Source organism: Tinamus guttatus, unplaced genomic scaffold (genome assembly GCF_059628265.1).
Source record: "Tinamus guttatus ecotype Peru unplaced genomic scaffold, ASM5962826v1 Tinamus_guttatus_pri_ptg000459l, whole genome shotgun sequence".
In the NCBI taxonomy this organism is placed as follows: domain Eukaryota; kingdom Metazoa; phylum Chordata; class Aves; order Tinamiformes; family Tinamidae; genus Tinamus; species Tinamus guttatus.
The window spans coordinates 2,718,655-2,731,924 of record NW_028288993.1 but is presented as its reverse complement, the minus strand read 5'-3'; the positions used below and the strand labels follow the sequence as shown (position 1 = coordinate 2,731,924).

At 51.2% G+C, this 13,270-nt stretch overlaps 1 protein-coding gene across 1 annotated transcript in view; it reads right to left on the bottom strand.

The window, feature by feature from the left end:
• Nucleotides 1–310: 310 nt before the first annotated feature.
• Nucleotides 311–13,270, bottom strand: part of SRRM4 (serine/arginine repetitive matrix 4) — a 28,976-nt gene continuing 16,016 nt past the window's right edge. Inside the window, exons 8-13 of the mRNA XM_088532298.1 lie at nucleotides 12,876–13,038; nucleotides 5,040–5,377; nucleotides 3,196–3,414; nucleotides 2,965–3,075; nucleotides 1,862–2,008; nucleotides 311–1,151 (exon numbers count right to left, since the gene is read on the bottom strand). Coding sequence (XP_088388424.1) covers nucleotides 887–1,151; nucleotides 1,862–2,008; nucleotides 2,965–3,075; nucleotides 3,196–3,414; nucleotides 5,040–5,377; nucleotides 12,876–13,038 — 1,243 coding nt within the window. The 3' untranslated portion in view covers nucleotides 311–886. The remainder of the gene's footprint in view (nucleotides 1,152–1,861; nucleotides 2,009–2,964; nucleotides 3,076–3,195; nucleotides 3,415–5,039; nucleotides 5,378–12,875; nucleotides 13,039–13,270) is intronic.

The following is a 13,270-nucleotide window of genomic DNA, read 5'->3' as shown; positions in this document are numbered from 1 at the left end:
GCAAGGGGGCCCTCCAAGAGTGCAAACCCATCCTGGGTCCCGCAGCTCTGCATCCTGCGCTTGCCCCCGCACCTCGGAGCGCCGCGTGGTGCCGGCTCTGCACCCCTGGCCCTGCGTGTGCACCAGGTCTCCACAGGCTGCTCCTGAGAGAGCCACAGCCCTGACGGGGACAAAACACGACCCTCTGGCAGACTAATCCAGGCCTGGGAAGAACAGGCAGGAGGAAGGGGGGCTAGCTTTCTTTTCCCCAGGAATTACGTCAGGAGGGATTTCTAGCCTTCTATTTATAGCAGGGACTGGCTGACTGGCAACACATAAATAATCCCTCATAGCAGAGGCCTGCTGCAGAGTGGGCAGAAACTCTGGAGGAGAGGCCCAAATTTGCCTTAGCATTTGCCTTGGCAGATCAACCACGCTCATCACCGAAGCCTTCCACCCAATTCTTCCCTAACCATGTCTCTCCCTCCAATAGAAATTATTTTGATGGCTCTTGGCTTGGTGGGACAAAAGCAAGTGGCTAGTTTTTTACTTTTGGACCAACTGCTAGTGATTGGAGAGCGGATGGAAGGAACAACGATGCGGTGCATGGAGCAGGTCTGTCCCTGGAGACCCTCTGTAAAGCCTTGACCCTCCTTCTGGTGCTGGCCTGGGGAGCGCGGACGTCCCCCCACACTCTGCGGGGCCACGCAAGGTCCTGCCTGCTTCTGAGAATGCTCCGTGCCACGTGCACGAGGGCTCTTACTTGGAATTGCAGAAGGGGGATCCGGCCCTGCCACCACATCAGTATCAGGGATGATCATTATCAATGGCCAAGTAGGTGGGAAGGAAGCGGAGAATGCCAGGAATTCGGAGACATCATCGGCGTGCACGCCGTCGCCGGCACTCCCTACCGACGGAGGCTCTTGGTGCTGCCTCCTGAGTCATAGCTCCTGCTCCTGCTGCGGCTGCTTCTGGGGCCTGAACTCCGGCTGCGGCTCCTGCCATTGTCACTGCTGCTGCTCCAGCTTCGGCTCCGGCTTGTCCGGTAGCTGGAGTAGCTCCGGCTCCGGCTGGGGGAGCGGCTAGTGCTGCTATACCAAGAGGAATAGCTGCTGGCGCTGCTGGAGGAGGATGGACTGGGTCGGTAGTAGGGGATGGGGCGTTTGCGGGCACTGTGGGGACAAAAAGAGACCTGGGTTACCTGTAATACAAAGACAGACTCACTGCCAAATTCTCCAGAAAGCATTTCTGCTTTTGTGCAGTTGTTTGGCACAACACCTCCCAGAAAGGGAAGGGAGCAGGATGGCTGACATGCCTTGGAATCCAAACCAACCACCTCCAAAGCCCTGGGACATGCCCTGGGAAGTGCCCCAAGCACCATATATGAGGCCAGGCTCTCTCATAGTCTCTGCTTGGAACAGCCTCAGCTCAAGGGCTAGAGAAATCACAGGGACAGGGAAGAATAAAGTTCAAAGCTTTCTGTCACTCCATATTTGGAATGACAGGGTGTCCTTTGTGGGAGATCTTCTCCTTTGTGGGAGATCTATTGCAATGAATATCCTCCCTGGAAAGTCTGGGGTGGGATCCACCCACTGTCTGATGGGTCAGCCCCAGCTCTTACTTTATCAGCCCTACTTCTTTACCTGCTGTAAATGGGAATCTCTGCCTCCTTCTCCCTTCATCTCCAAGAGTCCTGGCATCAAAATGCTGGGCTCTCAGAGGGGCAGAAATGCACGCTGATCCGGCCCAGGAAAATGGGTCTCCTCCTGGAGCTGGGGGAGCAGCCTTCCCTGCTGAGGGCTAGGGCCAAAGGAGATCCCATTTTCCCCCAAGGCAGCTATATCTCAGCTTGTCTTCAAGGGACAGGAGTGTGTCCCCTTACCTTGTGATGCGCCGAGCTTCGAGGTGGCTGGGAGAATCTCTCCTGCGTTTCCTCAGGGGTGAATAGGATCTCTGTTGCCGCCTCCGGCCACGCTCCCTGTGCGAATCCTTCTCACTGGAGCTGTACTTGTGCTCTCTCTCGCGATCTCTAAGGAAGAGCCAGTTTGGAAACTGTCACTGCTGTGTTTTGTGCAATCGCATGTGTGGGTTTTGAACACAGGAGCAATCACCCATGCAGGAACAGGTGAGCGGAGGACATTCAGCTCCAAGAGATCTACTCCAAGCAAAATATTCTGGTGGCATCAGCTCTGCACCCACCCAAGCTGGGCAGAGAGACACTCCTCTCGCCTGGCAGATGGGCACCCGCTAACCGTGGGCTGCCTGGAAGTTTACAGCAGTGTGTCCTCGTGGCCCTGCACTACCGGGCTAACGTGGCTGCCGTGTGCCCAGCTCTGTGCACGCGCTCTGCATTTCCCCAGCTCCACGAGAACTGCTCTTGCTGGCTGCGCTGCGAAAGGGGGTGAGACGCAGCCGCGCGCTGGGCCCGGGCAGGGGTGGGCTGCCTCGGCAGAGCGCTCCGTAACGAGTGTCGGCGTTGCTATGGTTTTGTGCTGAGTTCCTGCACGTGTCTGCACAGGCCCTTCGTGGAGTGTAGCTCATTTCACGGAATCACGGAATGGTTGAGGTTGGAATTTTGTACGCCCCTTTCCCTGCTCAGTGGCATCCGCAAAGCGACACCCTTCAGCTCCAGGGCCCTATCCTGGCACACAGGGGATACACCCTCCTGCTCCAGGTGCAGAGACTGTCACAGCCTGCAGGAACGAGGCCCTGGAGATGCACAGGGAGCAATGTTTTAAGAGCATGAAGCTTTCACAACATGCCCCACAGGAGCGAGGGAATTACTGCTGCTGCCATCAGCAGGCAGGCAGTGCGTGGAGCGTGAGCCGGCTTGTGGGGAACAGCAGAAAAAATTGCCCACAGGAAAGGTGAGAGAGCAGTTTGAGCCTGCCAGAAGGAACCGGAAAGTACACAAGAGTCCAACCAAGCAACGGAGGCAACTGGAAAGCACGAGGCACCAGGCACGGTGTAACGAGACAGCTGTACCTGCCAGGGCTGTAGCGGGAGTAACTGGGGCTCCGACGAGGCCTCGAGCTCCTGCTCCCGGGACTTTTTTTGCAGGATTTGGACGAATAGCTGGGGGACCGTGAATAAGACCTGGGGAGAGGCAAGAAGCAGAAAAGAGTTAAAGATCCTGCAGGTGAGGCTGCAACTGGTTGCTCTGAACCCAGGCTCACAGGGAAGTGTCACAGGAACAGATGGTTGAATTGGCCTTACCTCCTCCCTGAAGAGCAGGACCTGCTCCGGGAGTCCCTGGGGGAGGCCTTGCGGTGCAAGGAGCGGGAGCAGCTGGAGCGGCTGGAGCCGGGGGAGGAGCAGCCCGTGCTGGCGTAGGACTCGCTGCGGGAGCTCGGCCGCGCCGCGGAGCTGTGCGCTGGGGACGGGAGGAAGGTTCGCTTCTTCTCCGAGCAGCCAAGATACAGAGACAGGCACCCTCTGCAAACATACGTTTGGACAGCCACTGAGGCTGTGGTTGAGCTGGGACCAGTCCCGGGCCGTGGGGAGCACCACACTTCAGCTAACAGTACTCCTGTCCTCCCATTCCCCACCTGGAGATAGAAAACCTCCCAGCTTCCTAAGTTCCTGTTGCAGGAGACCCACTGTACAGGTCGCGGTACAAGAGCCGCCCTCCAGGCTGGTGCCAGGAAAAGGCTGTGGGAGAGATTTAAGGTGCTGTTGGTGCCTTCTGCTGAGGTCCTGCAGGATGGCAGATCTTCTGCTCCATGACCGACACAGCAGATGTGTCTGGTTGGCAGAGTGTGGGCCAGGCCAGCGAGCTGTACAAGCCCTTGGGCATGGAGCAAGGTGGGGAGAAATCCTGGAGCAAGGAAAAGGCAGAGTGTGGCAGGGCAAAGGCGTGCGACCCGGCCTGGCTGTGAAGCAGCACGGTGGGAGCCGAGTGCGAGCGCTCCGCTGCCTGCGCACGAGGCTGCACGAATCCCCCCGTCTCCAAGGGACGTAGCCTGGGTCTGAGCTGGGCCTTACGCAGTGGTGAGCCACCCCTCCACAACCAATGCCCACACGCTATCCGGGATCTACCTGTGCGAGGGTGGAGTTGTCCCACTGCAGTCACAAGGTGAAAGGTACCCACAGTCATAAAATACTGCTCGCTAGCTGAAAATCCAGAGCTGGTTCTTCCTAATGCCAGTTCCTCTGCCTCTCCCTGTCTCTGATTCAGCACTTCCAGCACCAGACCATGTCCTGACTCAGGTCGGAAGACCTGAGGGCCTGAGTTGAAAGAGCTCCTAACACCACTAGCCTTAGGCATTGCCTTGGGTGCCGGCTGCTTTGCTTCGATATCTGTAACCCCAGTATGTACCTGGCAAAAGGCCAGGGCCTCCAGGAAGGGGAGGTGTTAGAGGCTGCCATGTGCTCCTCTCCCTTGACCATGACCTGTGTCATCTGACTGGGGTTTGGCTCCAGCTCTGCCTCCCCAGCCTCCAGGCTCTGGGTTATCCCAAGCCGATGAAGCACTTGTCTCTCCTTGTGCTGCCTCCTCCCAGAAAATGCCACCTGATCACCCAAGACCAGTCCTGAACGACCCAGGAAGGGACAGACTGGATTTGGCTCAGTGGACAGGAGGAAAAACAGCCCATAATGGTTCTAGGGAAAATGAATCCTGCCTCCTTTCCTTCCCCATGGTAAACAGAGGGAAGGAGGTTGTATGGCAACCCTCCAACCCCTAGCTTGTCCCACAAGGGCCAATGGCTCTTTTGCATGGCCATGACCAGCTCAGGAGGGCTGTGCTCAGGACGCAGCTCGGCCCTGGCTCCGATCCCTTGCTGGCCACACTGGCACCAGGAGAGCAGCCACATGCCGCTCCCTGAGCCTCACAGCTGGGTTTTCATTTCTCTCCTCACTCTGAAGCATTGGTCCTTGCTGGGCCTGGACTCCAGACCGGCAAGACCACGGGTCTGATTTATGGCTAACTGCATCCAGACCACAAAACCCTCCTACCAGCTCACCACTGCAACCGGCAACCGGGCAGGAAACACAGAACCATTCCAGCAACAACGTACCAGGTATGTGGCTGCCAGTAGCAGCTACGGATAATCACTGACCTTCCGTCTTGTCCCTGGGCATCTGGAGACAGGTTTTCCAAAGCTGTTCCCTTGCTCTGGGAAAAGCAACTGGTGAAGGAATTTCCTGAATCAGAGCTGTTATCGCTGTTGGCCAGTTTGGGCTTCCCGGACGAGAAGGCATGGCCAAAGCCATCATGGACTAGACTTCTTTTCTCCTGGCTGTCCTTTGACCTGGAGGAGCTCGTTTGAGTGGAGGGAGGGGAGGAAGTATCGTTTCCTGAGTCATATTCATGATACTCTCCATTCTGGCTGGCTAGGTTGCCAAGCGGGCTGTCTGTTTTGGTAAAGAGGTCAGCAGAAGACCCTGACTGAGAGATCTGAAAGCAAAAAAGCCATTTGGCATTGTTTGAATATTTTTGGGGGGGTTGGTTTTGGTTTTACTTTGATTTTTTTTTAAATAAACCCAGAAATTTTACCGTCATGATGCACTGAAACAAAAGGAAAGAAAGAAAGAAAGAAGGTAAGAAAGAAAGAAAGCAAAAGAGGAAAGAGAAGAAGAAAACAAAGCACATATCCCTGAAAAAAATCCACAGTAAGCAGAAACTTCTTTTCCCCCTGCTATAATAATGGGAAGATTTAGAGATCATGCAAAGAGTATCAGCATGCAATTTGTGTTAAAACAAAAGAATTCAACAAAGTCAATGGGGAACCAAAGAATCAAAATAAGTAACTAAATTTAAAAAAGGTAAAATGGAGGGAAAAAGCCCTTATTTAAGCTAAGGGAGGGAGGATGGGGGAAAAGAAACAGGAATACACATACAAAAAAAGTACATACTGCTTGGAAAGGAAAAAAGAACAAAACAAAATCCCAAATAAGTCTGACTCTTTTAAAGCTTGCTTAACATGGAAACTGAATGAATGTCACTAAAATGAATAAAGAAAAGTAAAATAAAATCAAGGGCTTCTGTGCAAAGTAAAAAACTGGCAAACAAACAAGCTTAGCACTTTGAAGCTAAAAAAAAAAGGGGGGGGGGGGATGAAAGAAAAAAGGAGAGGGAAGGGATAAAGAAAAATCCCTCTGGAAATAAAAATTTTACAGGTATTTCTTTGTGTGCTTTTTTTCCCCCTGAAGAAGGCATTTCTAAAGCGCTCAAGTGACCTCTAATAAATTCCCTGGTGTCTTGCGGATAGCATCCACTTACCCATCAAGAACTCCTCCTTTAGTAGGTAAGGTGTAAGAAAAAAGGAAGAGCGGGCAACATAAGTCCATCATTAGAGTCTCAAATTACAAGAAAAAAAAAACATAAACCCTCTCTTCAATCCACACTGCCAACTGTTTGCTTGACTCCTCTACGTACGCACACGTCGTGCCTGCTTTTTGGCTATTTGTTTGCTCGTCTCACTGCGTCCTTCTGTTTTACATTAGGCTGTTCAGTTCCTCGAGGCTCATCAGCTGTGCCGAGAAGCAGCATCGTGTGCTGCATCCCCTTTGGCGTCACAGGGGCCACGTGGAAGTGACAGCAGAAGGTAAAGTGAAGGGGGGGAAATCAAAAAAATAAGGGAGGGAAAAATTCTCCTGCTGCGATGAGTTAGGAAGTGGTGGGGATGGGGAGGACAGCCCCGCTCCTGCCAGCTGTCAGGATGTGTTCGGCCAAATCCCTCCAGGACAGCACATCCAGGCCAGCTGCCCCAGGCAGGACTACCCTCAGGGGCCCTGAGCACCACTGGGGTGGATTTGCATTACCGAAGTAGTTTACCCTCTTGTTTCTCACCCCCTGGCCCTTGCCTGGACAGGTCTGTGGGCGCAGATGTGTGCTGTCCCCGCTGCAGAGAACTCCACAGCTATCCCAGCCTGCTTCCATCAAGCCCCTGCGCACGTCCTCCCCGCGCACGCTGGGCCGCCTCGTCTCCCTCTGTGCTGCGCTCCCCACGTGCCTCATCAAACCCTGAGCTGCGGGAAGCAGAGCTGCGTGGGGCAGGGCTGGCTCCTTCGGAGGGCTCAGCCCAGGGCAGCGCGGACGTAATGCTGAGGCACTGGCTGCTGCAGGGACCTGGCCCCTTTCCTCATTCCCACAGGGAGTGCAAGGACAGCCCAGCTCCTGTCTACATGTTCCTCCTCCATCTCACCAGATGGTGCCTTCGCATCCCGCCACCAGCCTCTAATGTCTCACACGGGGCCCTCGGGGGTTGCTCTTGAGCCAGTTCAAGAGGCATTAACTGGGTCAGGGAGGTCTGGCTCTGATCCACACGCTGACACCAGCGATGGCTGGAACCAAAGGGGAGCTGCTGCGCGGGAAGCTGCCGGCACAGGGAGCGGGCCCTCAGCAACAGACACGCGCAAGGAGGAATATCCACAACGCCCTCGCACCCTGTAGACACCGCGACTTGGAGGATCTCCAAGTACCTTCCTGACACTCCCAGAAACAGGACTAGTGCACAAATGACAGGAATTAGGTCATCCCTGCAAATCCGTGCTAGAGCTGGGGCCCTCTGTGGCTTCCCTGTCCATCTACCCCGACCTCTAGGCCGTGCTCAGAGCCCTAGACGTGGAAGGCCTGGGAGCCCTCCCAGCTCTAGAACTTTGTTCCAGTGGAAACAGAGATGTCTAAGAGCACAAGACAAGTCAGGTACCAGCTCTCCTCCTGTTGCCACCAACCCCTACTGAAACCCTGGCACTGTAAGCAGAGCCCTGGGAGATGTGAGCACCTCAGCACAGGCCACTCATGTCTCCCCAACCACATCCCAATAGATACGGGATTGTTTGTGTTTTCTAGTAGGGCACCATATTGTTCAGAGGATGGTGCATGGTTTGCTTGGGATCTGAAGCGCACCCCAGACCTCGCCAGCTCCTGACTGTCTTTTACTTGCGAGCATAAAAATATCCCTGCAGGTGCTCCCTGGCTGTGCGGGCAGGAGAGCCCTGGAGGGGCACGTGGCTGCTCAGAGGGAGACACCAGCACGGCACTTGCAAACGCTCCGCTTCCCTGTTCTCCAGTCTAAAAACAAAAGGCCTTTTCTTTTCCACAGGCAAAAAAATTCAGCAGTTCCTGCTATTTCTAAAACAGCTCTGCAACCTGCCCCTGGGACCTGGGATATTACACTCTTGCTTTGCCTTTGCTGGAATTTACCTTTCAAAGTGTCAGCTGCTCCCAGGGCTTCACTCCTGTGAAATGATCTGAGAACCAGCAAGCTTCCTTATAGCCCAACGGCTGCATTAGCAGCACGCCGGGAAGAGGCAGTGGCTGGATGGATGTGAGATACAGGGCGCACAGCCCATGTGAGGGCACATCCGTGGGCACCAGGCTCCAGGGGAATTGCTGTCCTGGAGCAAGAGCCAGGATAGGAACTACTCGAGCCTGGGAAGGACACGAAAGCTGATGGTGCTTTACTCAGACCTATGCTTGGAGGCAAACTCCCTCTCTGCTGACCTTCACTTTGCTTTTGTTGCATTTTACTGCTTTGGAAAGGCGCGTCAGCCCCACAAAATGGAAACCTCGAGCCACATCTGAAAACATCCTGTGTTCAGCTGAGTTCTAATGGCTTTTTTTTCCCTGGGGTGTTTTAAAAATTTGGGCTTTTCTAAACCTCATTTGCTCTATGTGACCACTTGGATTTTATCCTCCTCTAATATGTAATTAAATAATCTCAGTGAACTTGGTTTCCTCCAGCTTTCAGCAAGGGAACCTACTGCTGCCCTCAGGGTACCCAAGATATATATTTTTTGTTTCTTTTTTGTTTCAAATCATTATTTAATCAAGATGAAGGAGTAGAAATGAGGCCCTCACTCATACCTCAGAATGTAATTTTGATCGAGCTCCTAGATCATAAGGCGCCATAGTCTAATAGGTTACAAAAATATAATCGCTACCAGTCTCCCAATTAAACTGAACAAGTGCATTTACTGTGCTTCAAACAGCCCTGAGGAGAGATATGACTATAAATTTTCTCAGTCATATGGGAACAGGAATCTAGCAACGAGCAGCAGTGCACAGACCGCGTTATAGCTGAGGGATTACTTTCCTGTGTCTTTTTCTCTTGTTTTGCAATGCATTTCACAGCAGAGTTCATTTCTTTTTCAGCGGGGCATAATGCCTCCCTCTCTCTCGTTTGCTGTGCATTATAATAAGAAAAGGGATAAAAAGCTTGTGCGAGTGACCCCAGCAAGCCTCGCTCTGCCGATGACCCAGCAACCAGCTGCCAAGGAAGGGGAAGCAGCACCTGCCAGAGGGGCTGCCGGGGGCCCCAAGGCGGCTGCTCCACGGGGGCTGTTCCCCAAGGGACATTCAGCCTCTGGAGCGGCAGGGGCAGGTCTTTACCAAGGGAAAATGGGTTAAATCTGCTAGCAGTTTGCCCCCAGCTGAAAACACAACCTGCTATTAAAGTGAGTGCAAAAATACTGGTGCTACAGGAATGCTCTATATCCCCCTTAGGCACAATTATGGATTCCTTACTCAAGGAAAAGCGAGTGGAAAGATTCATTTCAGCTGCATGGAGAGCTCTGGATGAGGCCCTCTCTACCAAAAGAGCTAGGCCAAGTCCAGGAACCTGAAAGCAACGGTACAACTGCCCCCATAAGGCCAGATACTGGGTTACCTGGGGCTGGCAACACTCCCATGTGGCCTGGATCACAAAATCCATTCCTGGCAGTAAATTCCTAACAAGGCAAAGCAATAAATCTTTGCTTGGCAAAACCCCCTTCAGCCTGCTGGGGTGCAGCCTTCCCAGTTTTAAGGGCCATGTTTGTTGACAGAAGCATTCTGTAGAAGAGCTAAAGGAACAGCTCTCCCCAAGTAAACCAAAAAGGGAGGCTAGAAAACACACAGCCAACATCCAGACCTGCTGCAAGGTTTTGGAAGCCCGGCTGCCCCAGCCCCTGCACAGCATATTCCCCTCATCTATCTTCCTGCAGATGCTTTAATGCAAAGATAAACAGTGCCGTTTGCAACAGCCTTACTCCCGTGGAGCCTCATTGAGAATCTGGCTGAACGCTATGTTAATTTGTGACATTGCAAACGAGTTTCAGTGAAAGTAAAGGAGCTGGCTAGGAAAGCGCAGGCAGCGTGCAGTTATCTCCATCAGGTGCAACAAAGGCAATTAGATTAGTACCCTGCAGGTATTTATATTGCGCTGTTAAACTAAAAGCACAGCAGCACGTCATATATCTGTATCAGTGCGGAGTAAAGCGTCTGCAGCAGGTCAGGGGGTGTTATTTGTGTGCAAAAATAGATGCTGCATATTACCCACATTTTCCCTGCATGCTGAGGCACAGACCTGTAATCCTATTCTCAACAGGTGACTATTGCAGCTGCTGGTGATTAAAGGGAAGAGAGGTGGAGATGCTAGGAAATCCACTGCAGAAAGGAAAAGCAGCAGAGATGGGAGTGTTTTGGCATGTGTGTAGAGGATTGAGTGTATCAGCTTGTAAATAAAGACAAGGGGGGAAGCAGTAGTTAGGGAGTTGCATGGGCAGGGGATTCTTTTTCTCCTAAGTTAAAGCTAGAGCTAGTTAGGAAGTCAGGGTCATACCAGGGAAATGAAGGAGAACTTTTTTTGAGGGGCGGCTGTTATAAGATTCACAACAAAATGCTTCAACTTTTCAGGAGAAAAGTAAAACAATAAGAACTGGCATAAGAAACATAGATATCGATTTAAAAGCATTGATTTAGAATGCCATTTCAGAATCAAAATTCTAGAATTTTTGACAAAAAAAAGTCTTTTCATTTCAGCATAATCCAGGCAGCTTTCAAAGCTGATTCTGATAAAACTACTTATTTATATAACAACCATTAACACACAAAACAGGAAAGCTCAAAACAGTGGTGTGAACCCTTTAACAGAAGAGACTAAAAGTTTCCATTCCATTTACCCCTGTCAGTTTTGAATACATGATATTTAAAGATCTTGTTCAGCGAGAGAAAAAAAAAAAAAAAGTCAGCAATGGCCTTTAACCAGGGGCTGCAATTTAAGCAAGTGCTAAAAGTGTTCTTGAGTGATGCCCCAAGAGAGTGCACCTCTTTTTGGGAACAGAGAGGACACTAACAGACTGCACAGTAAGTGATCTGATGCGTTTTTATCATTGGAATATTTGTGTTCCTAACCCTAGATCAAAAGACTGCAGCAGGGTCCTGATGTCTTTATTTTGCAGCCATTACCTGCACCAGCAGCTATAAATGCTCTGATTTTTCCCTGCCCTGCAGCTCGTGTGCTCATTTACTCTGAGTGAGGCAAGTGCAAAGGGGAGTGCAGCATGCTTGAGTTTAGCTCATTTTAAAGGATTTTACGGTTTTAAAGTGGAGTTTACTCTTGCTCTGGGAACAGACCAGCTGGAAGTCGACTTCACAGGACTTGGACCCTGGCTTCAGAGAGAGGAAACCTAGCACCAATTAAAAACCAGGCTTAGACTCAAACATTTATGTAAAATATATGGCTTGTGTAAAACAAAACAGAACAAAAACAATCAAAAAAAGCAAACCCAAAGCAAAAGAAAACCAAACCAAAAATCCTTGGTGAAACAATGCAATCTTTTGCTGGTTGTTTTTGGGAGGAGCCGTTAACTCATTCCTACCTTCCCGAGCTGGCAGACAGCAACACCCCGGGCTCATGACAGTAAAAGCTTTAGAGCTCGTTGTTCTTGCTTGGTGCGTGCACAAACACACCGCTCCGTGTGCAGGCTTTGCCATCCACACTGTATCTTATAACCCAGCTGTATAGCCAAGACTTTCATGTGCGCTACATGCTCAGCAGACGCACAAAATGAGAGCAAATGTGTATATCTCTATTTGTGAGACAGCTTGTTCTCATCTATGTCCGTGTATACTCTTCATACACACTGACCAAAACATGGTAGGTGAGTGCAGAAGGCATCTCCTCTTGCTGGCACTGTCTCCCACCTGATGTAACTAAATCCTGAGTATGGCTGAGCTATTTCCAACTGTGACTGATCTACAGAGGAGGAAAAATCACACCCCTGTTATCTACCACTGTGGGGCTTGGACAGCTCCCTACCCGAGACATCCCTAACATTACCCACACGTGCATGCAGCGGATTCTGCGCTACCTCGAGTCTTCTGTAGCAACCTGTCTCTCCAGAACACCTCTGGGAGGCTAACACTGAGCAAAGAGCATCACAGCTCTGCTTTGCAGCCATGGAGAGCAAGGGGAGAATGTGGCAAGCAAAGCAAGACTTCTTATCAGTCTATATCTAATTGTCTCCATCTTCTGCTCCCTCAGTTTCAAGGTACATATTTTATCATCCCTCTCCACATACATGGAAAAACATCCTAAGGCACTGAGCCTGATTTTACCCTTAGCTGCACATGAAGTTCCCATTAGCATCAACGAGAGCTACTCATGAGCTCAGACTTCGGCCCTTGGGCTTGTCAGACCAGCGAAACAGTGACCTTAGAAGCATTCCAATAGTAAGAAAACATCCCCTGCCAATAATCAACAACTCATTAAATGTAAATGTTTCTTTTATATATGTTTGATTCCCTTTCTTCCCCTGAAGGGCTAAACTGTTGGACACGAAGACCAGTAAATTAAGTTCACATCCAGCTAATCAAAGGCTGCATAACAAACACTTCCCTGTAAAATATCATTGCCAGAGGACACTTTTTGGTAAATGTCCTTAATTCATTATTCATAGACTAGAGTCTTGGCAAATTTTTCCCCTCTCCAGCCCCACCCTTGGTGTGAGAGCACTGAAGGAAGGAATGACTTTAGATACATTGAAGAGCAGCATCGTTAATAATTAATACGTTTTTGAACCAACTTTGTCTAGCATTGCTATAATTGAATTATAAAAATTGCATGTGCAATTTCTCGCCCAGGTTTCTTAGCTAGTCTGAGCAAGGAAGCAGAGCGGGTAATACTTACTGCTTCCTTAGGAGGCAGGAGGCTGTGGAGGGGGAGAGCTGGGCTGGCTTTTTGGCTGGCCTGACGCTCTGCGGAGGAGCTTCGCGGTGCAGTGCTCTTTGAGCGGCGCCGGGAGCGTCTCCGCCGCGTTTTCCGCCCTTCCTCCCGAGACCTGGCTCGATGCCTCCGGGGGAGAGACAGGGACAGCCGTTATTCCTCGTTATTCCTTGTTATTCCTCGTTATTCCTTGTTATTCCTCGCTATGGCAGCGGGGCCCATTAGCGGCACCGCAGAGACCCCTCAGAGCTTTGTGCCAGGTCGCTGCACGCGGGAGAGCCCTCCACGTGTCCCCATCCAAGGGACAGGAAAGGGATGTTCTGTTCTTCTACTTAAAAAATATATGTATTTTGCACTTG